We start from the raw sequence: 27,643 nt of genomic DNA, 5'->3' as shown, positions 1-27,643 counted from the left end.
TCTACTACTGTCAGGCATTCACCTTACGTTCTCTGACACTAAGACCTTTTATCTGAGGTGGTAAACATACCGTTGATCTAGGCATCTTGCAATTCATACACTCATGCCATGAAGAAGTCATTTATGAGCCAAAGTGTCACACTGTGTGCAAATGGGATGTAGATCCAGTGCAGTTTTAGCTAAATGCCCAACGCACAAGTACCAGAGAAATACAGGATATGAGCCCTTCTTCCCCTGATGTTTCTGACAACAGAGTCTCAAATGAATCAGCCCATCAGACTTTAGTCCAGCAGGTTACAGAATTAGAAAAGGGGCTATTTGGGTCAGAATTACATCTGTAGAACTGTGAGAGTTCAGTCCAGCAGGATGTCTAATTCTCAGGTCCTAGGTGCTGCAGTTGGAGAGTTTTGCTCAGACATCTTCCTCAGAAGATGAGTTGCATACCTTGAAATCTCAATTTAGCTCTTCATCATAGAACACAACAATTGTTACATTACAGGCATCTAGGATACGGTTGTATCCAGAGCGACTTAAAAACAACTTTAAGCATTTTTACAGCTGGATATATACTGAAGCAATTCAGGTTAAGTATCTAGGTACAACAGCAGTGTCTTACCTGGGAATCAAACCTGCAACCTTAGGTTTACAAGCCCAGTTCCCTACCTATTACACTACACTGCTGCCCAGAGCTGTAAACGTACCAGTGAGTCCAAAACAGGTCAATGTAACTAACACTAAAGAGTAATACATTCAGCATCTAAGAGTAATACATTCAGCTTTCACCCAGCTGTGTAGGGCCAAAACCTGTTCAAGAACAGCCATATCCTGTGGGTATGGGGTATAGTGGGTATCAATCTTGTTACAACTTGTTATATTTCAAATTTTACATGCCTTATTTTACCTAATATTATTGTACAATAATATATAAACTCTTATTTGCAGACTGAACATCTGTGAGCTCACAGAAAAGTCATGTAAATTTGTGGCCTCAGCTCTCCAGTCATCAAACTCACCCCTGAGAGATCTGGACCTCAGCTGCAATAACCTGGGAGATTCAGGAGTGGAGCTGCTCTGTGCTGGACTGATGAGTCCAAACTGTAAACTACAGAGACTGGACCTCAGCAGCAATAACCTGGGAGATTCAGGAGTGAAGCTGCTCTGTGCTGGACTGAGGAGTCCAAACTGTAAACTACAGAGACTGGACCTCAGCAACAACAACCTGAGAGATTCAGGAGTGGAGCTGCTCTGTGCTGAACTGAGGAGTCCAAACTGTAAACTACAGAGACTGGACCTCAGCAGCAACAACCTGAGAGATTCAGAAGTGGAGCTGCTCTGTGCTGCACTGATGAGTCCAAACTGTAAACTGCAGGGACTAGGGTGAGTAGTGCTGTGTACTGTTTGACATTAATTAAATGGAATTAATGATTATGGCTGTGTAACAGTTTGAACTTTGCTGCAGGGAGGAAACAAATTTTCAAAACTTGTAACCTAGATGTTTATGTGTGAAAGTGGGTTTACATGTAAGAGCATTGACTGGGGGGATAAGCAGCAAGGCTGTATTCCCCAGTGAGCAGATTGTCTACTACTGTCAGGCATTCACCTTATGTTCTCTGACACTATGACCTTTTATCTGAGGTGGTAAACATACCGTTGATCTAGGCATCTTGCAATTCATACACTCATGCCATGAAGAAGTCATTTATGAGCCAACGTGTATAACTATGTGCAAATGGGATGTAGATCCAGTGCAGTTTTAGCTAAATGCCCAACGCACAAGCACCAGAGAAATACAGGATATGAGCCCTTCTTCCCCTGATGTTTCTGACAACAGAGTCTCAAATGAATCAGCCCATCAGACTTTAGTCCAGCAGGTTACAGAATTAGAAAAGGGGCTATTTGGGTCAGAATTACATCTGTGGAACTGTGAGAGTTCAGTCCAGCAGGATGTCTAATTCTCAGGTCCTAGGTGCTGCAGTTGGAGAGTTTTGCTCAGACATCTTCCTCAGAAGATGAGTTGCATACCTTGAAATCTCAATTTAGCTCTTCATCATAGAACACAACAATTGTTACATTACAGGCATCTAGGATACGGTTGTATCCAGAGCGACTTAAAAACACCTTTTAGCATTTTTGCAGCTAGATATATACTGAAGCAATTCAGGTTAAGTACCTAGGTACAACAACAGTGTTTTACCTGGGAATCAAACCTGCAACCTTAGGTTTACAAGCCCAGTTCCCTACCTATTACACTACACTGCTGCCCAGAGCTGTAAACGTACCAGTCTGTCCAAAGCAGATCAATGTTACTAACACTAAAGAGTAATACATTCAGCATCTAAGAGTAATACATTCAGCTTTCACCCAGCTGTGTAGGGCCAAAACCTGTTAAAAAACAGCCATATCCTGTGAGTATGGGGTATAGTGGGTATCAATCTTGTTACAACTTGTTATATTTCAAATATTACATGCCTTATTTTACCTAATATTATTGTACAATAATATATAAACTCTTATTTTCAGACTGAACATCTGTGAGCTCACAGAAAAGTCATGTGAATTTGTGGCCTCAACTCTCCAGTCATCAAACTCACCCCTGAGAGATCTGGACCTCAGCTGCAATAACCTGGGAGATTCAGGAGTGGAGCTGCTCTGTGCTGGACTGATGAGTCCAGACTGTAAACTACAGAGACTGGGGTGAGTAGTGCTGTGTACTGTGTGACCTTAACTAAATAGAATTTGTGATTATGGCTCTGTGCAGTGAAATACAAAAGTGTTTTTTCTTTGTTTTCTGCTATGTCCATCAGCATTCTTTCTTTAGCACAACAAAGAATGTGTCTAGGAGTTGCCAGGTTTGTGGTTCCTGACTAGAATGTGATGTTTCAGTGAAGTCTGTAGTCATAAGTGATGATTAGATGCTGAATGCTCTGAAAACACTGTAGCTGGTTTACTATATTCTGTCATGCCTAGTGTACACATTCTGCTACTACTAGTACTTGCTATCATTGGTGGTATATGCAACACTTTGTTAGGTTTCACCCGCCTGGGGTGTGTCTGTACTGGCTAGCCATCCCAGAAAGCAGCATGCTCTATCAAAAATGTACCATCTGTTAGTCATGAAGAGACAGTTTACGATTACATACATTTAGATCCTTTGACATGCACATACAATATAGCACCCAAAAAATACTTTCAATAAGAAATTCACTTCTATATCGCCAAAACAGACTTTGAATTGGTAATATCTCCCAAAATATTTATTGAAATCTCTTGGCGTTCGTTGGAGAGAAAGAGAGGGTAATTCTGAGTGTTTATCCTGAAATACGTCACTCAAGCTCCACCACCTAAAAAAAAATCTGTGTTACATTTTGCCCCACTCTGACCTACTAACGCAAGCGTAGTATAAAGCAACCCGATGCAAGCTAGGCATTTACAGTCGATCTACGCACTCTGGCATCAGATCAACCAATGGGAATAATGTGACACTATGACACATTTTCATTGACCGCCCCTTCATTATCATATGGATGAAAAACTACTGAAATAAATACAAAAAATATATATACAGAAATATATTAATTAAAAAAATAAGGAAATAAATATATACAGAAATGAATGAATCAAGAAATATACATGGAAATAAATAAATGCAAATACCCATTGAGTAATTTATTTATTTATTTTTAATTTTGGTCCTTTGTGTACCTGAAGTTGCAGTCAGTGGCAATAATCACTTGTGGTGTTCTCTTGCAGCCAGTAGATGGTGATGCAGTGCAATTCATTTGTCTGTGGGTGCAACAATGAGTGCGTAGGTAGTGTTGGGAATTTCGATTTATTAAAGTGAATCATTCGAGACAGTACATCAAAATGAATTTGATTATGTCATTATCACATACTTCACCATTAATAAAACACTCACTTCCCGAATATACTGTTCATGTTCTAGTCCTCTCTCTCCAGCTCTAACTCAAATTATAAACTTACAGCTCCTGGAAAAACATTGATGCTCACAACAACGCGGCATATCATTGGAGCAATATGAGCATCAATTCATATTGAACGCATTTTCATTTTATCTGAGTGAATATTTTTAAATTTATGGCAAAAATATTAACAGATCTTTTAATTTGCACTTGCACTTGTTGTATGTTGCTCTGGATAAGAGCGTCTGCTAAATGCCTGTAATGTAATGTAATTTGTTAGTTAAAATGATATAATTTTGTAACTTCATTGTGATGAAGATTGAATGTGTTTAAAAAATGTTTGTAGACCGTACTAGCACTAGCGCTGTTTCTTGTGTTTGCAAATTAAATATGTTTGCAATCAGATTGTGTCCCATATGATATAAGCATCATATGAAAGGATTCGGGAATTAAATCCTTGCAGGAGGCCCCCAACCTTGAATTGAACTGGCTCCTTATTGTTAGTTATTTTTTGTTAATAGAGCCAAGTGGTAACCCTTTTCTTTAGTGGATTAGTCAGAATACTTGTTAAACTTAATTAATATAACCTCTTCCTGTTTTGTGTGTACTGTGTACTTCCCAGGAATGCATATACTGTACAAATAGGAAATTCCAGATGTATCACCTTCCAAGGTGCAGAGTGTCACAATCAGCAGTGAATTTCAATTCTGTGTGCGCATGTGGCATGTGCGTGCATGCGTGTGTGTGCGTGCTTGCCTGTGTGTATGTGTGTGTGTATGTCTGTGGTCTCTCCACAGGCTGGGTTGGTGTAATCTCACAGAGGGCTGCCGTGGTGTTCTGGCCTCAGTCCTGCGTTCTCCTCACTCAGAGCTGAGAGATCTGGAACTCAGAGGCAATGAGCTGCAGGATTTAGGAGTGAGAGCGCTCTCTGCTGGCATGGAGGACCCACACTGTAAACTGCAGAGACTGGGGTGAGTACAAACACAAACCCCTTCAATCAAAAACGGCTCCAGTGTGACTAAATACAACACTAACGTTAATAATGACTGTATATAGCACTAATATCACAAATGTTTTGAATGTTAAAATAGACGAGAGTTATTTTTCTTCGCAGAACTAAAGCAACATTGTCCTGTTCTTCCTCTTGGTAGACATACACATTTTAAATCTAACATCTTTTTGAGAAGAGTCAAATCATTTATATTCACTCATTCTTCAAAATTATGAAAATTAATTGATGAGTTCAGTTGGATGCTCTGTCTCCATGTGCTGTGAGTTAGAGCTGCAGTAAGAGGATGAGTTTAACTGGAAGCCCTGTCTCCATGTGCTGTGAGTTTGAGCTGCAATGAGAGGATGAGTTTAACTGGAAGCTCTGTCTCCACGTTTTGTTCACAGGGTCCGGGTAGAGAGGGCAGGGTCACCTGTACCCAGCTGTCTGTCTATGAAGAGTGATAAATCAATGGGTCTTCCACTCAACTTCAAAGGAGAGATCTCGGGTGATCAAAGGTAATTACACCAGTTAATATTGTCCCAACTGTTTAATTGTACGTCTGGCTCCCTGGCAACTTTCAGGTTTTTATTGGGTGTATTTTAACATATTCAGGTGTAGGTTGATGGACTTTGACACATTTGAGTGTAGGTGGGTGTAGTATGAGACATTTGGATGTATGTGTTGTGTACCATGACTCAGGGCTGTTTAGATGGCGTTTTTCTTGTTGAATTTCTGCAGGTATAAGTGACCCTGGATCCATTCCCTGCAGTATCAGAGTTAAACTGCCTCTCTCTCCACCCCTCACTCTGCCCCTGCATTCTAACTGTTAACACAGCCAAACATGAGTGGCTGCATATTTCACAGGGGTGTTTCGACGAGGAGTGAATTGCAAATACACTTTATATAATTGTGTCCAGCACCACTGTATCTACAAGAGACAAACAGTGCAGCTGGTTTAAAGTGAACATTTTGAATAACGGATTGCTCCACAGTTGAACTGAAATTACTTATGTTGGTCACAGTTAGAGCAGACACCTCCACCCTGAACAAAGCCACTTTGAACCAAAGCATCATGCGTCTCACAGTTCTGATCCCTACGAGAGAAAAACTGAGGAAATGCAAAATGAAGACAAATGCAGGAGAGAGAGAACTCAAATTCAGTGAGTGAATATGATATGTTTGCACAAGAGGTGTTATTGAACAGGTTAATATTAGAGATACAGTAACACCTCACCTGGGGAATGGAATCAAGTGTGTCCTTCAGTTACACACAAAATAAAAACTTTGGGACTAAAAAGATCATTAGCAGGAGAGGTGAGGAAAAGATTTTATGATGGTTAGAGGAGGATGAAGACAAATATTGTCTCAAAGGTGTTGTCCTGTGCAGCGTCACACACAGGTGGGGTGCACCTGAGGAGTGGCTGCTGTCAGAACAGGAAGTGCATCAGTCACTACAGGCCCAGCTGATGGGAGTAGATGCACAGAAATGACTGAGCCTGTAACATTTAATCATTTCTGTTTCAGCCACCTGGGAAAGCAAAACTACTGTCTGAAACCTCCTCCTGTACACAGTAAAGGATGAGTTTAACTGGGAGCTCTGTCTCCATGTGCTGTGAGTTTGAGCTGCAGTAAGAGGATGAGTTTAACTGGAAGCTCTGTCTCCATGTGCTGTCAGTTAGAGCTGCAATATGAGGATGAGTTGAACTGGAAGCACTGTCTCCATTAGCACATGGAGACAGTGCTATGAGACAGTGCTATGTGCAAATGGGATGTAGATCCAGTGCAGTTTTAGCTAAATGCCCAACGCACAAGCACCAGGGAAATGCAGGATATGAGCCCTTCTTACCCTGATGTTTCTGACAACAGAGTCTCAAATGAATCAGCCCATCAGACTTTAGTCCAGCAGGTTACAGAATTAGAAAAGGGGCTATTTGGGTCAGAATTACATCTGTAGAACTGTGAGAGTTCAGTCCAGCAGGATGTCTAATTCTCAGGTCCTAGGTGCTGCAGTTGGAGAGTTTTGCTCAGACATCTTCCTCAGAAGATGAGTTGCATACCTTGAAATCTCAATTTAGCTCTTCATCATAGAACACAACAATTGTTACATTACAGGCATCTAGGATACGGTTGTATCCAGAGCGACTTAAAAACAACCTTTAGCATTTTTACAGCTGGATATATACTGAAGCAATTCAGGTTAAGTACCTAGGTACAACAGCAGTGTTTTACCTGGGAATCAAACCTGCAACCTTAGGTTTACAAGCCCAGTTCCCTATCTATTACACTACACTGCTGCCCAGAGCTGTAAACGTACCAGTCTGTCCGAAAGCAGGTCAATGTAACTAACACTAAATAGTACTACATTCAGCTTCTAAGAGTAATACATTCAGCTTTCACCCAGCTGTGTAGGGCCAAAACCTGTTCAAATACAGCCATATCCTGTGGGTATGGGGTATAGTGGGTATCAATCTTGTTACAACTTGTTATATTTCAAATATTACATGCCTTATTTTACCTAATATTATTGTACAATAATATATAAACTCTTCTTTGCAGACTGAACATCTGTGAGCTCACAGAGAAGTCATGTAAATTTGTGGCCTCAGCTCTCCAGTCATCAAACTCACCCCTGAGAGATCTGGACCTCAGCTGCAATAACCTGGGAGATTCAGGAGTGAAGCTGCTCTGTGCTGCACTGATGAGTCCAAACTGTAAACTACAGAGTCTGGGGTGAGTAGTGCTGTGTACTGTGTGACCTCAACTAAATAGAATTTGTGATTATGGCTCTGTGCAGTGAAATACAAAAAGTGCTTTTTTTGTTTTCTGCTATGTCCATCAGCATTCTTTCTTTAGCACAACAAAGAATGTGTATAGGGGTTGCCAGGTTTGTGGTTCCTGACTAGAATGTGATGTTTCAGTCAAGTCTTGTAGTCATAAGTGATGATTAGATGCTGAATGCACTGAAAACGCTGTAGCTGGTTTACTATATTCTGTCATGCCTAGTGTACACATTCTGCTACTACTAGTACTTGCTATCATTGGTGGTATATGCAACATTTTGTTAGGTTTCACCCGCCTGGGGTGTGTCTGTACTGGCTAGCCATCCCAGAAAGCAGCATGCTCTATCAAAAATGTACCATCTGTTAGTCATGAAGAGACAGTTTACGATTACATACATTTAGATCCTTTGACATGCACATACAATATAGCACCCAAAAAATACTTTCAATAAGAAATTCACTTCTATATCGCCAAAACAGACTTTGAATTGGTAATATCTCCCAAAATATTTATTGAAATCTCTTGGCGTTCGTTGGAGAGAAAGAGAGGGTAATTCTGAGTGTTTATCCTGAAATACGTCACTCAAGCTCCACCACCTAAAAAAAAATCTGTGTTACATTTTGCCCCAATCTGACCTAACGCAAGCGTAGTAAAAAGCAACCCGATGCAAGCAAGTCATTTACAGTCGATCTACGCACTCTGGCATCAGATCAACCAATGGGAATAATGTGACACTATGACACATTTTCATTGACCGCCTCTTCATTATCATATGGATGAAAATCTACTGAAATAAATACAAAAATATATATACAGAAATAAATTAATTAAAAAATAAGGAAATAAATATATACAGAAATGAATGAATCAAGAAATAAACATGGAAATAAATAAATGCAAATACCCATTAAGTAATTTATTTATTTATTTATTTTTAATTTTGGCTTTTTGTTCCTTTGTGTACCTGTAGTTGCAGTCAGTGGCAATAATCACTTGTGGTGTTCTCTTGCAGCCAGTAGATGGCGATGCAGTGCAATTCATTTGTCTGTGGGTGCAACAGTGAGTCCGTAGCTAGTGTTGGGAATTTCGATTTATTGAAGTGAATCATTCGAGACAGTACATCAAAATGAATTTGATTATGTCATTATCGCATACTTCACCATTAATAAAACACTCACTTCCCGAATATACTGTTCATGTTCTAGTCCTCTCTCTCCAGCTCTAACTCAAATTATAAACTTACAGCTCCTGGAAAAACATTGATGCTCACAACAACGCGGCATATCATTGGAGCAATATGAGCATCAATTCATATTGAACGCATTTTCATTTTATTTTAGTGAATATTTTTTCATTTATGGCAAGAATATTAACAGATCTTTTAATTTGCACTTGAACTTGTTGTACGTCGCTCTGGATAAGAGGGTCTGCTAAATGCCTGTAATGTGATGTAATTTGTTAGTTAAAATGATATTATTTTGTAACTTCATTGTGATGAAGATTGAATGTGTTTAAAAAATGTTTGTAGACTGTACTAGTACTAGCGCTGTTTCTTGTGTTTGCAAATTAAATATGTTTGCAATCAGATTGTGTCCCATATGATATGAGCATAATATGAAAGGCTTCGGGAATGAAATCCTTGCAGGAGGCCCCCAACCTTGAATTGAACTGGCTCCTTATTGTTAGTTATTTTTTTGTTAATAGAGCCAAGTGGTAACCCTTTTCTTTTGGATTAGTCAGAATACTTGTTAAACTTAATTAATATAACCTCTTTCTGTTTTGTGTGTACTGTGTACTTCTCAGGAATGCATATACTGTACAAATAGGAAATTCCAGATGTATCTGTGTGTGTTTGTTGTTTGTGTGTGTGTGTGTGTGTGTGTGCGTGTGCATGTGTGTGTGGTTTCTCCACAGGCTGGGTTGGTGTAATCTCACAGAGGGCTGCTGTGATGTTCTGGCCTCAGTCCTGCGTTCTCCTCGCTCAGAGCTGAGAGATCTGGAACTCAGACACAATGAGCTGCAGGATTCAGGAGTGAGAGCGCTCTCTGCTGGCCTGGAGGACCCACACTGTAAACTGCAGAGACTGGGGTGAGTATAAACACAAACCCCTTCAATCAAAAACGGCTCCAGTGTGACTAAATACAACACTAACGTTAATAATGACTGTATATAGCACTAATATTACAAATGTTTTGAATGTTAAAATAGACAGGAGTTATTTTTCTTCGCAGAACTAAAGCAACATTGTCCTGTTCTTCCTCTTGGTAGAAACGCACATTTTAAATCTAACATCTTTTTGAAAAGCATCAAATCATTTATATTCACACATTCTTCAAAATTATAATAATTAATTGATGAGTTCAGTTGGATGCTCTGTCTCCATGTGGTGTGAATTAGAGCTGCAGTATGAGGATGAGTTTAACTGGAAGCCCTTTCTCCATGTGCTGTGAGTTAGCGCTGCAGTAAGAGGATGAGTTTAACTGGAAGCTCTGTCTCCGTGTGCTGTGAGTTAGAACTGCAGTATGAGGATGAGTTTAACTGGAAGCTCTGTCTCCATGTGCTGTGAGTTTGAGCTGCAGTAAGAGGATGAGGGTTAACTGGAAGCTGTGTCCTATGATTTATTCACATGATTCACTGCTCACTGGAGTCCAGTCGTTTAGGAGAGATGCGTTCCAAGAAACAGGTATGGTGTATACTTCTTTATTTTCATAGTTTCTTGCTTGATGTACTTGTGCACTACGTTTCCTTTGAATTAGATAACATAGCAAAGGATATAGTGCAAATGCCAATATGCTACATTTAACCATTCTAAAGATGAGACTGAATATCTAATCAGGTTTATTAAAGTTGCAGAGAGCTACCTGGCCCTATTTGGCTCACAGAAAGATCAGATTTTAGGACCCAAACACAATGGCAGAGCAAGACTTCAAATAGAGTGTTTTATATAGTTTGAATTAACCAAAAGTATTCCTCAGAAAAATTCAGTTTTTCCAAAGGAATTTATTCATCTTAGGTAGTATCTCTCCAAAATCATCAATCAAGCACTTCAAACATGAGGCTATGGACCAGCTGCATGTTTGGTGTTTGTAATTATCCATCCCTGTGAGAAAACCTCAAGCCAGGATATGATTGTTTCAATGGCTCTGATGAACTGTTTATTTCACACTGATACAGCACACCTCTTGATGTGTTTATTTCAAACTGATACAGCACACCTGTCCATGTGTTTATTTCACACTGATACAGCACACCTCTTCATGTGTTTATTTCACACTGATACAGCACACCTCTTCATGTGTTTATTTCACACTGATACAGCACACCTCTTCATGTGTTTATTTCACACAGACACAGCACGACTCTTCATGTGTTTATTTCACACTGATACAGCACACCTCTTCATGTGTTTATTTCACACTGATACAGCACACCTCTTCATGTGTTTATTTCACACTGATACAGCACACCTCTTCATGTGTTTATTTCACACTGATACAGCACACCTCTTCGTGTGTTTATTTCACACTGATACAGCACACGTCTTCGTGTGTTTATTTCACACTGATACAGCACACCTCTTCGTGTGTTTATTTCACACTGATACAGCACACCTTTTCATGTGTTTATTTCACACTGATACAGCACACCTCTTCATGTGTTTATTTCACACTGATACAGCACACCTCTTTGCGTATTTCATTTAACGTGATACTGCACATCTCTTCATGTGTTTATTTAAGTCTCTCCTGCGCATACTGATGAAGCTGAAGAAGACTGGAAAGTTGGAACTGTTTCAGAGCCATCTGAGTCAAGATTGCCCAGAATGCTTTAATTGTCTTCCTGAAGATCCATCTGTACTGGATAAGTTTATGAAGATGAAGGAATTGTTCAAGAGTCATCAAATTGCTGATTACCCAGAATGCACTGAGAGAGAGCAGGAGGATCCTGAGGCCCTGTACATAGTTGAGAAGATGTTGGAGACCTGTGGCAGTGAGGGGTCTTGGAAGATCACACTCCACATCCAGAGGAGCATGAAGCAGAGTGAGTTCTCGACGACTCACTAGCGAGAGATAAGCAGCTCAGTAAGAGTTTATCTCATTACTACTGTGTCCGTTAGAATGCTGAAATGAGTTTAGCAAACAAATTTAACAGTGAACAATGATCTGATTCATAGCATTCATACTTTCATAAGTGTTTTACATCAGCAGTTTTGCATATAGCAAACATCACACACAACGTGGACACAAAGGCATTTCAATTAAAATATAGCATCCAACAGTGATTATGGGGGGAAGCAAATGCACATGAGATGAAATGTCCCTGAAAGAGATTCAAACCAGGAGCCTTGAGATCAAAAGCCAGTAACTAAACCACTGTCCCATCAGACAGACTGCCCTGAGTTTTTATCCAGAATTAAACAGCACTGAGCATAAAAATTAAAAGATGATTAAATTACTACATGACCCATAAAGACCATGTTTACCATAAAGATACATCATATTATATAACTGAGAAATTGAATGTTAAAATGGAAATGAATCCTTTTTATGTTTTCATTGTTGTGTGCACAACATTACATTACATTACATTTGTTTGGCAGACGCTTTTATCCAAAGCAACGTACAAAAAGTGCATTTCATGGTCATAGACAACTGCTAAACACACGTTCAGTGAGGTACAATACTTATTTTGTACAGCTATTTCTAGCCAAGCACACAGTTTAGTTCACACAGTGAACACTATTCAGACCTAACCTCTGCAAAGCCAACTAGGCAGAAGAATAAGCTACAGTATTAGGACAAATACAAATTACCAAAAAGTCCTGGGATGGGGCAACATATTGTGAGAATTGTGAAGCACTATTGGAGGTGTGTAGCACACTATTAGAGGTGTGGGTAACACTACATTAAATTGCAGTTATACCTGTGTAGTTAAATTGTAACTATTCTGGTAACAAGAGGCTATCATTGAGTAATTCCAACTTCGGTACCATGAAACTATAACTATAGTTCCATGTTACCTACATTGAAGTTACTCAGTAATGACCTCTTGTTACCAAATGAATTATAATTTATCTACACAGGTATAGCTACAACTTAATGTGTAACACTTTCAGGGGTGTGCAAAACATTGTGAAAACTTTCTGCATAATATTTTTTGTTCTCTATTTCTGTTATTTTAAATATTGTTTCTCATATTTACTCTCCGCAGATGAATCCATAAAAAGAGCCCGGCAGGCACTGAAAACTCATCTGAAGAAGAAGTTTGAATGCGTATCTGAAGCTTTAGCAAAGAAGGACCACCGAACCCTCCTCAGTGAGATCTATACAGAGCTCCACATCACAGCGGGGGGAAGTGGAGGAGTCAATAATGAACATGAGGTCAGACACATTGAGACAGCATCCAAGAGACAAACCACAGAGGAGACTGCAATCCTCTGTAATGACATCTTTAAGCCTTTACCTGGACAAGAGAAACCCATCAGAACTGTGCTTACAAAGGGCATCGCTGGCATTGGGAAAACAGTCTCTATGCAGAAGTTCATTCTGGACTGGGCAGAAGGAAAAGCCAATCAGGATGTTGATTTCATCTTCACTCTTCCTTTCCGAGATCTGAATCTGAAAAAGGAGAGAGAATTGAGTCTGATGCAACTTCTGCAGCACTACTTTCCACAATTGAAAGAGATCAAAAGTGTTGAAGGTGACAAAGTCAAAGTTGTGTTTATCTTTGATGGTCTGGATGAGTGTCGACTTCCTCTGGATTTCCAAAGCAATAAGATCTGCTGTGTTATAACAGAGTCATCATCAGTGGATGCGCTGCTGACCAACCTCATTAAGGGGAATCTGCTTCCCTCTGCTCGCCTCTGGATCACCTCCCGACCAGCAGCAGCCAATCAGATCCCTCCTGAGTGCGTCCACCAGGTGACAGAGGTACGAGGGTTCAATGACCCACAGAAGGAGGAGTACTTCAGGAAGAGTATCAGAGATGAGAACCTGGCCAGCAGAATTATCAAACACATAAAGTCATCCAGGAGTCTGTACATCATGTGTCACATACCACTCGTCTGCTGGATTTCTGTTACTGTTCTGGGGACAATGCTGAGTGAAACAGAGAGTGGAGATCTGCCCAAAACTCTGACTGAAATGTACACACACTTCCTGCTGATTCAGACTAGTGTGAAGAATCAGAAGTATCATGGCACCAATGGGACAAACCCAAAGAAAATGTCAGATACAGATAGAGAAATCATCCTGAAACTGGGGCGGCTGGCTTTTCTACAGCTAATAAAGGGCAATCTGATATTCTATGAAGAGAACCTGAGAGAGAGTGGCATTGATGTCAGTGAAGCTTCAGTGTACTCTGGGGTGTGCACAGAGATGTTTAAAGAGGAGTGTGGTTTGTATCAGGAGAAGGTCTACTGCTTTGTGCATCTGAGCATTCAGGAGTACCTGGCTGCCTTATTTGCGTTTCATTCGTGTGTAAATGAGAACAGAAATGTACTCAGAGCAGAAGAGTCAGAACCTCACAGTGACAGAGTGCAGCTATCTGAGGTACATGAGACTGCAGTGGATCAGGCCTTAAAGAGTAAGAATGGACACCTGGACCTTTTCCTCCGATTCCTTCTCGGCCTCTCTCTGGACTCCATTCAGACTCTCTTAGGAGGACTACTGACACAGACAAGAAGCAGATCATCTGTACCAGACACACAGACCGGAAGCAGACAACCTGTACCAGACCGACAGACACAGACAGAAAGCAGGTTAGAGTGCATTAGTAAAACAGTCCAGTACATTAAGAAGATGATCAAAAAGGAATCTTCAGCAGAGAGGACCATCAATCTGTTCCACTGTCTCAGTGAACTGAATGACAACTCTCTAGTGGAGGAAATCCAGAATTTCCTGAGATTAGGAAAACTCTCTCATAAGAAGCTGGAACCAGACCAATGCTCAGCTCTGGCCTTTGTGTTACTGATGTCAGAGGAGGCCCTGGATGAGTTTGACTTGAAGACCTACAACACATCAGCAGCAGGTCGTCAGAGACTGCTACCAGTAGTTAGGAACTGCAGGAAGGCCATGTGAGTATTATGTCATTATTAAAGTAGATAACTGACAGCATGTTTTCATAAACACTTCATAGTTCAAATGAGAATAAAATACAATAAAATTGTCATGCATGTGAGAATTATGATTTTTGAGTCAAGCTGTTAACAGATTGTTCCATCATTTAATGAATACAGAAGTAGCGCCAAATGCAAAAACTTGCTTATCCAAAGCGTAAAATGTATGTTATTATATTTAATTTACATATTATCATGAAAGATACCAGTTATTGAATAAATTATGAATTCATCGATAGGCAAACCAATGTGATGGATCAAAACATACAACTCACAAACAGATTAAAATGAAGAGAGGATATAGTAAGTTACAGTATTAAGACAAAGAAACAGTATTCCATATCTAATTTAAAAACACAGGCTACACTACCGTAACATAGAATTAGGCAGATATGGAAAATAAATTACACAGTTATGAAAAAAATGAATGAAAGAGAATACAGAACCACAGCTTGTCTGTCTCACTGTGACCCAGGATGATAAAATAAGCAGCTAAAGAATCAATACCAGAGATCCAAGACTGTGATCAACAAAGACTTTGGCACAGCTGAGAAGCAAGACACATGAAACAAGATCAAAGACTCACTTTTGCTTAGCAGACCGACACTGTATGGTCTTTATTAACTAACATTTGTCCTTAACCTTGGACAACACAAGTAAACACAAGTGTTACACTTTTTCTCATCTATAGGATAAGAAAACGGGCTATTAGGGTCAGGATTAAATCTGTAGAGTTCAGTCCAGCAGGACGTCTAATTCTCAGATCTTAAGTGCTGCAGGTGGAGTGTGTAACAAAGACATTTTCCTCAGAGCATCACAGACCTTAAAATCCTCAATTTCACTCTTCATCATTGAACATGATTACTGTTGCAGTGATCATATGAGGTTTTATAGTATATTGCACTATTGAATCATGCACTAATATATAAATGCTTCTTTGCAGACTAAACCGCTGTGACCTCACAGATAAGTCCTGTGAAATTGTGGCCTCAGCTCTCCAGTCATCAAACTCACCCCTGAGAGATCTGGACCTCAGCTACAATAACCTGGGGGATTCAGGAGTCAACCTGCTCTGTGCTGGACTGAGGAGTCCTAACTGTAAACTGCAGAGACTGGACCTCAGCTACAACTACCTGGGAGATTTAGGAGTGGAGCTGCTCTGTGCTGCACTGATGAGTCCAAAGTGTAAACTACAGAGTCTGGGGTGAGTAGTGCTGTGTACTGTGTGACCTCAACTAAATAGAATTAGTGATTATGGCTCTATGCAGTGAAATATAAAAAGTGTTTTTACTTTGTTTACTGCTATGTCCACCAGCATTCTTTCTTCATCCAAATTATTCTCATCCCTCTCACTTCCTCCAAATTGCTGAGCACTACAGGGTCAGTCTCCGTGATGCATCTAACTTGAACAGCATCCACACAAAAGAGCACATAACGAGGACTAGCATTTTCAGCTAGGTCAGCCAGTCTCAAGCCTCTGACTATCTTTTGCCTGCATAGGAAATAACAGTATTCCTTATTTGGCTCAATTCTGAAAATATTACTAGATCTAGATTAATATTTTGTTTATACAAACCACCTACATCCAAACTATGATTTTATATCATAATGAAATTTCTGGGATGTACCATTCAAAAACTAACATGGCAGGGGGTACACCTTAACCTAAATCATAATACCTTTAAAGGTTCACATAAACTAATGTCATTCAATACAATTTGATACAAACACAGTTTTTAATCTATTTATTAATTACATTTAAATGTTTTTCATTGCCTACCTATTGCCAATTGGTGAAAACGCATCACAAGACTACATTTGTGAGGTTATCCACTAGGGGAGCCTAGCTTTTAGAAACTGGATATACCTACCAATGTAAGTGAGGTAGCTTGTTCAGGAGATTGAATGCAGCCCTACTGTATGTATACCACGGTACTTCAAGCTTTATCACACACCCTTTTATGTTTCCCCTGTGTTATTTTCCCTTCTGAAGTTATATTCCGTTATTCCGTTATTCTCCAGTTCCCGTTGAATGTCTTCCCTTTTTGATCCAAACAGCTGTATCAGTCGATGTCACGTCGCACGTAAAGATAGGCTAAGCTATTTTTTGAAGATTTAAATTTGGTTGAATAAATTTGCAAATTCAATAATTTGGTTAATCAATACTCTATTAACAACATGCAGGCCGTTAAATTTTTTATTTATTTTCAACATACCAAAGACCTCCCTTCAGACCCGTCAGTGGTTCTCTTTCTGTTCCTCATTTTCTGAAAACTAATACAGACCACTGTTTTTTTTGAGCTTTGATTTTGCTTTGTGTGGCTATGTGTTTGTATGACTTTCACTGTGTGTCACTGTGTCTTTCATATTATTACATGCATTGCATTGTATGTAGATGCTTAAGAGATGCCATGATGAAGTCTATCAAAACACTGTAGCTGGCCTACTGTATTCTGTCATTGTCAGCATATGATTTACGAGTAGCACACTCTCCTACTACTAGTACTTTCTATCATTGGCGGCATATTAAACACTGATACAGTTCAGTGGTCATCATGCTTAGCCTCACGTGACTCGCGCATTGAACGCGTTTTCATTTTATCTGAGTGAATATTTAAAAATGAATGACATGAATATTAACAGACCTTTTAATTTGTTTGTTAAAATTATATTATTTTGTAACTTCATGGTGTTGAAGATTTAATGTTTTTAAAATATAAAGATGTTTGTAGACTGAAGGTGAGGTAAAGTACACCATAGTGATGTTTCTTGTGTTAGCAAATTAAATATGTTTGCAATTAGATATGATATGAGCATCATATGAAAGGGTTCGGTAATGAAATGCTTGCAGGAGGCCCCCAACCTTGAGTTGAATTGGCTCCTTATTGTTAGTTATTTTTTTTGTTAGTAGAGCCAAGTGGTAACCCTTTTCTTTTGTGGATTAGTCAGAATACTTTATGAACTTAATTAATATAACCTCTTCCTTTTTTTGTGTGTACTGTGTACATCCCAGGAATGCATATACTGCACAAATAGTAAATTCCACATTTATCTGCTGCCAAGGTGCAGTGTCACAATCAGCGGTTAATTTCAATTATGTGTGTGTGTGTGTGTGTGTGTGTGTGCATGCTTGTGCGTGTGTGTCTATGTTTGTATGTTTGTGTGTTGATTGTATCTGTGTGTGCGTGCATGTTTGTGTGTTGTGTGTGTTTGTTGTTTGTGTGTGTGTACTCTCCACAGGCTGGGTTGGTGTAATCTCACAGAGGGCTGCTGTGATGTTCTGGCCTCAGTCCTGCGTTCTCCTCGCTCAGAGCTGAGAGATCTGGAGCTCAGAGACAATGAGCTGCAGGATTCAGGAGTGAGAGCGCTCTCTGCTGGACTGGAGGACCCACACTGTAAACTGCAGAGACTGGGGTGAGTACAAACACAAACCCCTTAAAACAAAAGGGCTCCAGTGTGACTAAATACAACACTAATGTTAATAATGACTACATATAGCACTAACATTACTAATGTTTTGAATGTTAATATAGACAAGAGTTATTATTCTTCACAGAATTGAAGCAACATTTTCCTGTTCTGCCTCTTGGTAGAAACACACATTTTATTTTAATCTGACATCAGTTGGACAAAACATCTTTTTGAGAACCGTCAAATCATTTCTATTCATACATTCTTCAAATTTATGAACATTAATTGAACCTGTTCAAATTAAATGAATCTGATAATCCTCTTAAATAATGACAATTAATTCCAGAACCCTCTTATAATTCAGCTGTAAGGTATGTAACACACTGCTATGTGTTTGACACACACAGCCCTGTTAGTTTATATTAATGTGTGTAAGGTGTGTAACATACTGCTATGTGTTTGACACACAGCCCTGTTAGTTTATATTGAGCTGTAGAAGGTGTGTAACACACTGCTGTGTGTTTGACACACATAGTTTATATTAATGTGTGTAAGGTGTGTAACACACTGCTATGTGTTTGACACACACAGCCCTGTTAGTTTATATTAATGTGTGTAAGGTGTGTAACTCCCTGCTGTGCGTTTGACACACACAGCCTTGTTAGTTTGTATTAATGTGTGTAAGGTGTGTAACACACTGCTATGTGTTTGACACACACAGCCCTGTTAGTTTATATTAATGTGTGTAAGGTGTGTAACACACTGCTATGTGTTTGACACACACAGCCCTGTTAGTTTATATTAATGTGTGTAAGGTGTGTTTGTCCTTCTCTCTGCAGGCTGTCAGGCTGTAGAGTCACACAGAGAGGCTGTGATTCTCTGGCTTCAGCTCTAAGTTCAAACCCCTCCCACCTGAGAGAGCTGGACCTGAGTTACAATCACCCAGGAGACTCAGGAGTGAGAGCGCTGTCTGCTGCTAAACTGGACACACTCAAACTGCTGTAAGTACAGAGGGTTTCCACTGCACCTCACACACCCACCCACACGCAAGCACACGCACGCTCACTCACTCACTCACTCTCTGTTCTGCTGTTCCTACAGTGTAGACCATGGAGGAGAGAACAGGACCAAACCAGGACACAGGAAATGTGAGTCTGTATTGACATAGAACACTGCTGTGTGTGTGTGTTTGTGTGTGTGTGTGTGAGAGAGTGAGACATTACAGAAAAGTCTCTTACACGCACACAAACACACACAAACAGATACACACGTACACAGACACACACAGGTAATCAGAGCTCTGTCTCAATCACACACATTATGAGGTGACTTTTAATAATGATAATTAATCTCATTGATGTCTCTGGTGTCCAGACGGCTGTCAGCTCACAGTGGATCCAAACACAGCGCGCAGATGGCTGCCTCAGGAGGACAGGGAGGTGACACACACGCTGGGGAGAAAGAAGTGAGTGCTGTTACTGGGAGGCTGAGTGGAATGAGTCTCAGGGGTGGGGAGAGGTTGCTATAGCAGTGACAGATAAAGGAATCAGCAGGAAAGGATGGCGTGAGTCTCAATTTGGAAAGAATAAAAAGTCCTGGAGTCTGGTGTGCAGTAAACGTGGTTATTTTGTCCATCACAATAAGAAACAAACGAACATACCTGTCCGCCCCTCCCCCTACCGCAGAGCAGGAGTGTGTGATGATGATGATGATGGTAGAGGTGTGTGTGTATACAGGGTAGGAGTGTGTGTGGACCATCCGGCTGGCAATCTGTCCTTCTACAGCGTCTCAGATTCTGACACACTGACCCTCCTGCACAGATTCCACACACACTTCACTCAACACACACCCCTCTGTGCTGTATTTAGAGTGTGGAACTCCTCTGTGTCCCTCTGCAAACTGGAGTAGAGACACACGCACTTACTCTTACACACGCGCACATACTCATACACACACACTGTCACACGCATATGCACACACAGACATGCATACACACACACGCGCACACACACACACACACACACACACTTACGCTGGAAACATACTTGAATAATCTCACACTACATGCAGGTGAAGTGGCTGTGTCCTGGGCGATATTGTTCACATGCTCGCCTGCTTACTTTCTGTCTGACTGGAGGTTTAAAAGGTATATCCACTAGGGGGCAGATCATGGGTTCCCTTCAGGTGATATCACCATCCTTCCTAGCTTCCTGGCGTCAGTCAGGTCACTAGGCGTAAAATGAATACTGCCCCCGTGGTTTATGCGGGTACTGCACCTTGCAGACGTGTAGCGTTCATTTTTGAGGACGTGCACAAAGGACGCTCTGAATGACCGCAGGATACGCATGACAGCCATTTTGTGTACGCGGCCACGTAATTTGAATCAAGTGTGTTTCCAGCCTTACTCTCACACACGCACGCACTCTCATACACACACGCACGCCCATACATCCTCACGCACGCACTCTCATACACACACGCACGCCCAAACATCCTCATGCACGCACTCTCATACACACACGCACGCCCATACACCCTCATGCACGCACTCTCATACACACACGCACACCCATACACCCTCATGCACGCACTCTCATACACACATGCACGCGCGCTCATACACACATGCACGACCATACACCCTCATGCACGCACACACACGCATATGCAACCACACACACACATACAGACATGCATACACACATGCGCACACACACACACTCTCTCTCACATGCTGGCACACGCACGCATATGCAACCACACACACACACATATGCATATGCACACACACAGACACACACTTATTCTCGCACACACACACTTATCTCACACACACATGCACAGACTGGCACACACTCACACACATACACAACTACACACATGCATACACACACACATGCATATTCCCCCACACGCAAACACACACACACAGTCACACCCACACACTCATATGCACCCACACATACACACACATGTACACTCTGTTCCCCACCTGCACACACATACTTACGCACTCACACACACACACACCTGCTCACACATACGCAGTCATGCACACAGACATGCACACATGCATGCATATGCACCCACAGACATCGACATTCACACACAGGCACACAAACTCACACACGTACACACACACACACCCACACGCATGCACACACTCACACACATACTGTAAACTCTCATACCCACCTAAACACACCCACACACATACATTTTGATGTGAGGTTTCAAAGTCTGTGAGAGTGATGTTAGCTGGGTAACATCATATTATCCCAGAGGTCAGACCCAATGTGAGCGGGGTTGTTGGGCATACAGATTTTATGGTTGTGCCAAACAATCCTGGTATAAGCATGTAGTTAATGTGATAACATGCATTATACATATGAATAATGCATGTGTTATCACAGTATTAACTGCATGCCTGTACCAGTTTCAACTCTATTGTATATTATATTTATTATATGTTTTATACATTTATTATTTTATATGTATTCCATTGAATATTCATATTGTCAGGTTTTTATTTGAATTGAAAATGATTTCTTTGTAACTATAGCATTTTAACATTGTGCCAACCATCCCTGTGTAGGGGCTGGTTGGCACAAGTGCACTACATGACCTTAATCATTGGTGACATAATATGAGAAAACATTTGTAGACATGAAAATAATTGTAGCTGAGACCTTAAGTTCACACATACGCAGTCATGCACACACGCATGCATATGCACCCATTTGAGTTTCCTTGTTTATTGTCATCTTTATTTAGTTTGAACCTGTTGCTATAATTTTCTGTATTTACAATGATTTTCAGTGATTAAACCCAAATTATAAAAAATATTTAATGTTTACTGTTGTGATTTACTGTTGTGTGATGTATTAAACCCAATTGATATCGTAGTAGTTATTTTATATTCTTCATGGGATTACGTAATGGCTCAGTATGAATAGATCAGAGTGGGGCTGGAATCTACACAGCTTGCTGGTTGTTGGGAAGCAGTCCCCACCCCTGAACCCGGCTTCTCCCAGACCAGAGTGGGAAACTAACACCAGGCAAATGCTGGTAAATTTGACCTGTGGTGGGTAAGTTTGTCTACTGCACCATTCATTTTTTCAGGTTACCACTCAAAATGCTACACTGAGGTCCTGTTCTATCTGGGCAATCCTTTTTTTTCCCACGACGAGAAGAGACTTTGTCGTTGCCTCCCTTCATCCCACAAGGCATGCTGGGCCGCAAGCCATCGAAGCCACCGGAAGAACGGGGAACACGGTGCGATAACCAATCGGATTAAAGATCCGACGAGTAAACCGTCTCTGATTTCAACGTTTGTTTCCCCAGTCCCCATGCCTCTGTTAAGGAGGAGCAGTTTATTATTGTTGTGTGGGGATTTCCAAAATACATGGAAATACATTTGATGAACGCCATTTTAAAAATGGAAAACACACCAACAAGTGGCTGACTGTGGGAGGCGAGAGTGATGTCAGGTGATCTCATCGGAGGATGTGTGGCTTTTAGGGTTAAGGGTGAAGCCACACTTTGCGGTGAAGCCGCCTGGCACCCCTCTCTGTCAACCTACATTTTTATGTGAGGTTTCAAAGTCTGTGAGAGCGATGTTAGCTGGGTAACATCATATTATCCCAGAGGTCAGACCCAATGCGAGCGGATTTGCTGGGCATACGGATGTTAGGGTTGTGCCAGCCAATCCTGGTATAAGCATGTAGTTAATGGGATAACATGCCTTCATAGAGACTGATTTCAGGGTTTTTTTTTTTTTTACCGCATTGCATAGGCCGCTCGATAAGAAGGGGCATTCGGTTGAGCTGTTCTCTGTGTTTGAAATGTCAGGGCATGAAGGTGGGGCTGGCATACCGGTGGGCCTGCAAAGGCATGAGCTCAGGCCGCAGGTATACAGAGTACAGACACAGACGCACGTGTCTCACAGACACAGCTGAGTGTAAGTGCAGGCTGCTATTTAAAAAGGCAACTGTAATGGTCATTTTAAAAATACTACAGGAGACACCCAACCCACTTCTTTAGAAGCTAAAGACTTTGATTCATAGGGAAATATAATTATTTATAAATTTGAAAAAGTAACCATTCGAATTTATCTCCTGGCTAAATTAAGAATTTCAACGGCAAGAAAACAGTGATCGGCCTTGCCTGTGACCTACCAAGTTCTGAAACTCGATTCACAAAGAAACGCTTGGAGACGTTGCCATCTAGCCCACAGTGCTACCATTTTAGGAGGACTTGGGAGGGATTGGTGTGTCCCAATTGGAAAAGTAATTTAGGAACACTCTTTGGAATGCATTGGTGCAACCCTCAATTTTTCAGCTCAAGAGCTCTTTGGAAAAAAAATGTTAGTGTGGAGCCCTGAAGTTAGGCTTCAGTTTATTGGCTCTAGGTTGACCAAACTGAAATGGTTAAACATACAACTTAGCATCTCCAAAATATCAATGACCCACCTCCATATTTGACAGTAGGTATGAGGTGCTTCTCCTGTATGCATTCCTCTCATACAGGACCTTTCCATATGTTTTACACCTTTTTATTATTGCCCTTACAGTGCTAAGTTGTATGTTTAACCGTTTGTCTTTTTTTTGTACCCATTACCAGACTTGTGACGGTTAATTACCATCGGTCTCTTCTGAATTGACAGTTACTTGGCTTTTCCCATGCTGATGGATGACAAAGGGATTTAGCATGCTTGTTACCTCATTTTTATTCTCTAGTGAAACTGGAAGTGATGGAATGACACAATATAGTTCCTTTAGACTGAGATGAACTAAATTAAGTAAAATTGTATTGCTAATTTCATTTTGTTTGATTTTACTTACAATAATTGTTAGGGGTGCCAATAATTATGGCACCTATGGTTTTCAGAAAAAATTAGATAATTTAAAAAAAAAAAACATTGAAGCATGAGAGTAAATGTATTGAAATAAAAGTATATAGTTTTCCCATATGTTTGAACATAACATATAGATTATTATCTGTGTCATTTATTATATGCAGCCTTTTTTCTTCATTTTTATTAAGGGTGCCAATAATTCTGGAGCCCACTGTAAAAGGTAAAACAATGATTAAACAGCATATTCTTCGACATGGCAGTGGGGGACTCATTATGAGGGTAGACACCATAGACTGTTTGCACATAAAAGAATCACGTACGGTGTGTTGCCTCCCTGGTGCCCAGGTAGGAGATCTCCTGAAACGTGTGGACAAGTTCAGAATACTTCAAGGTAACTAACTCAACTGAAATTTCATTGTCAGAAAAACTAAAATTGAGTTTTAAGTTTTTCCCTCAATGAAATGTAAGTATTCTGAATGAATGTTATCAGGCATAAGTTGAACTCAAAATTGAAGAATCTGTATTAAGCTGAAAACTTTAAAAAAATTGTGAAGCAAGTTGCCTATAAATATTGAATAATCTTAACTTTTTTTTACAGTGGGGGAAAAAATAACTCAAGAATTGAAGATGGTTTATTTATTTATTTTTATTTGCTGTTTATCTTCAAATGTGTTTTTAAATAGGAGATGTTCTTGGAGTTCCACGGACATGACATTTCAAAAGGCTTATTTGTGCGTGTAGCCAACAGATGGCACCATTGTATAGGAATACTTCAAGTCCCAACATAATATAATTCTCAGGATGTTGAATAGGTCTAGTATATGTATGCGTTCAAATTTAGCAAAGACCTACATGGATGAAATGTTTCTCTTCCAAATTACTAATTAAATACGATAACTGATGCAACTAATAAAAAGTACCAAAAAAAAAAAAAAAAACTCCGCCCATCTAACGCTCGAAGTAAACAGGAAAGAGACGAATGCGGTCCGAAAGAGAAACTGAACTCAGACAGCCATTTTAAAGATGCAGCAGAAAGAAGACCGTGAAAAGAAGAATTAAAGTGAACAAACCAACGGAGTGAACAGCCTGTTGTGGAGTGGAATAGTGGTAAGAAAACGTAAAGATAAAGGGGATGTGGGGAGGAATGGGAATCTGCAAGTATAATCGTATTAACACGCGTAATTCAGTAAGACCGAGAACTTCAATAAAATGGCGTGTTTAAGGCGTAGTCTAATAAGCGAAGAGTTCATACTGAATTCAAATTTATCATTTGGACCAAAAAGCAATAATTAAAAAAAAAAGTTTACTGATGTATTTTTGATGTTTCATGACTTTTTTTTTAACCCTAGTGTAACCTAGTATGACGGAAGTCATACTAGTATGACGGAAGTCACAGGCCCTGTCGCTTGATTAAAGAAGTAGGCTACATTTTGACAACCACAGTTGCCACTGTGAACTTGGCGACTTCGTTGCTAGATTTAACTGGTTTCCGTACCCCTTTAGCGACTGTATTTTAAAAAAGAGCGCTTATTGAGCGCACATCAGCAACTTGGAAAACTCTACAACGCTGCTCGGGTGGGTCTAATCTTTCCTGCGCTCGCTATCGCTCTGCAGCTAATTTAACAGCGGCTGGTTTGTGAGTGGAGAGAGAAGCTAATACCGAAAACGGGTGACAGTAATTGTGACACAAACTTTTGGAAAATATTTAATCTGAGAGATGTGTAATTTTGGTGGTTACACACCCCATTATATCATTAAATATATTCCACGTGTTGGACAATGAATATATACCTCAGCACTGGCAAGCTTTATATTCAACAGTCTTGATCATTGTTATCATGGGTGCAAAACATTTTGTAGGCGATAATATTGCACATGTTGAGGGCCATATTAAATTCAATATTTGTTCCTGTCGGCACTGTAAGATCTGGTGTATGTGTGTGCCTGAGACTGTGTTTTAGTGTGTCTGTGTGTGTTCATTGTGTTCTTCTTTTGTGTATTTACAGGTTGGCGGATTTGACTCACCACCTGTGGTTGAATCTGATCTGAAGTGTCCCGGTGTCCTGAGATAGGCAGCGCTGTTTCTAAAATGAGTTCCTCAGAGAAGAAGGAGACCGACGATGAAACCCACAGCCCTGCCAGAGAGAGGTACAAATGCATGAATCAGTGAGTTAGGGTGCTGTGCGTTAGAGCTGCAGTAAGAGAATATGTTTAACTGGAAGCTCTGTCTCCATGTGCTGAGTTAGAGCTGCAGTAAGAGGATGAGTTTAACTGGAAGCTCTGTCTCCATGTGCTGTGAGTTAGAGCTGCAGTAAGAGGATGAGTTTAACTGGAAGGTCTGTCTCCATGTTTTGTTCACAGGGCCCTGGAAGCGAGGGGAGGGTCACCTGAATCCAGTTGTCTGTCTATGAAGAGTGATAATTCAATGGTTCTACCACTCAATTTCAGAGGAGAGATCTCAGGTGATCAAAGGTAATTAAACCAGTTAATATTGTCCCAACTGTTTCATTGTACTTCAGGCTCCCTGGCAACCTTCAGGTATAGTGGGGTATTTTATTGTACATTGAGGTCCAGGTGGGTGTATTATATTGTAATAAAATGTCCTGTTTAACACGGATAGCTAGTCTTGGATCCAGTCACTGAGAAACACAGGAGGCAAAATGTAGAAGTGGCAAGGAACTTAAAGAAACACCAATCAAAAACAACAAATGTCTATGAAGAGTGATCTTTCAATGGGTCTTCCAGTCAACTTCAGAGGAGAGGTTCACAAGTGATCAAAGAGAGTGCAACAGGTTCATATTGACACTACTGTTTAATTGGAAGCTCTGTCTCCATGTGCTGTGAGTTAGAGGTGCAGTAAGAGGATGAGTTTAACTGGGAGCTCTGTCTCCATGTGCTGTGAGTTAGAGCTGCTATAAGAAGATACGTTTAACTGGAAGCTCTGTCTCCATGTGCTGTGAGTTAGAGCTGCAGTTAGAGGATGAGTTTAACTGTAAGCTCTGTCTCCATGTTTTGTTCACAGGGTCCGGATAGAGAGGGCAGCGTCACCTGTACCCAGTTGTCTGTCTAAGAAGAGTGATGAGTCAATGCATCATTCAGTCAACTTCAGAGGAGAGATCTCTGGTGATCAAAGGTAATTAAACCAGTTAATATAGTCCCAACTGTTTCATTGTACTTCAGGCTCCCTGGCAACTTTCAGGTTTTTATTGGGTGTATTTTAACATATTCAGGTGTAGGTATGGTGTACTATGACACATTCAGGTGTAGTTGGGTGTAGTATGACACATTTGGATGTATGTGTTGTGTACCATGTTGGTCTCCGGGCTGTTTAGATGGTGTTTTTCGTGTTGAATTACTGCAGGTATAAGTGAGCCTGGATCCATTCCCTGCAGTATCAGAGTTAAACTGCCTCTCTCTCCACCCCTCACTCTGCCCCTATATTCCAGCTGTTAACACAGCCCATACAGGAGCGACTTCATATTTCACAGGGGTTCATCAACCAGGAGTAAATTTCAACCACATTTTGTAGCTGTGTTTAACACCACTGTGTCTACACGAGACAGACA

The 27,643-nt window shown here is 40.5% G+C and overlaps 1 protein-coding gene and 1 long non-coding RNA gene across 3 annotated transcripts in view; one reads left to right on the top strand and one right to left on the bottom strand.

The window, feature by feature from the left end:
• LOC135246063 (uncharacterized) overlaps positions 1–27,643 on the top strand; it is a 58,471-nt gene that overhangs the window by 8,165 nt on the left and 22,663 nt on the right. The window contains exons 9-21 of one of the 2 annotated variants that reach the window (XM_064319555.1): positions 943–1,377; positions 2,521–2,694; positions 4,718–4,891; positions 5,316–5,426; positions 7,468–7,641; positions 9,607–9,780; positions 10,345–10,375; positions 11,433–11,733; positions 12,904–14,767; positions 15,753–16,013; positions 18,050–18,223; positions 26,439–26,549; positions 27,100–27,210. In XM_064319555.1, coding sequence (XP_064175625.1) covers positions 943–1,377; positions 2,521–2,694; positions 4,718–4,891; positions 5,316–5,426; positions 7,468–7,641; positions 9,607–9,780; positions 10,345–10,375; positions 11,433–11,733; positions 12,904–14,767; positions 15,753–16,013; positions 18,050–18,223; positions 26,439–26,549; positions 27,100–27,210 — 4,095 coding nt within the window. Of the gene's footprint in view, positions 1–942; positions 1,378–2,520; positions 2,695–4,717; positions 4,892–5,315; positions 5,427–7,467; positions 7,642–9,606; positions 9,781–10,344; positions 10,376–11,432; positions 11,734–12,903; positions 14,768–15,752; positions 16,014–18,049; positions 18,224–19,059; positions 19,222–19,321; positions 19,369–19,594; positions 19,686–26,438; positions 26,550–27,099; positions 27,211–27,643 lie in introns of both variants that reach the window. The other variant, XM_064319556.1, reaches the window with a different exon arrangement.
• The window catches only part of LOC135246095 (uncharacterized), an 84,375-nt gene continuing 77,147 nt past the window's right edge, over positions 20,416–27,643 (bottom strand). The window contains exons 3-4 of the long non-coding RNA XR_010327497.1: positions 20,855–21,020; positions 20,416–20,642 (exon numbers count right to left, since the gene is read on the bottom strand). This is a non-coding gene — a long non-coding RNA (uncharacterized LOC135246095). The remainder of the gene's footprint in view (positions 20,643–20,854; positions 21,021–27,643) is intronic.

The sequence above is a fragment of the Anguilla rostrata genome, chromosome 19 (genome assembly GCF_018555375.3).
Source record: "Anguilla rostrata isolate EN2019 chromosome 19, ASM1855537v3, whole genome shotgun sequence".
Lineage (NCBI taxonomy): Eukaryota > Metazoa > Chordata > Actinopteri > Anguilliformes > Anguillidae > Anguilla > Anguilla rostrata.
This window is presented reverse-complemented; position numbering and strand designations above follow the sequence as displayed.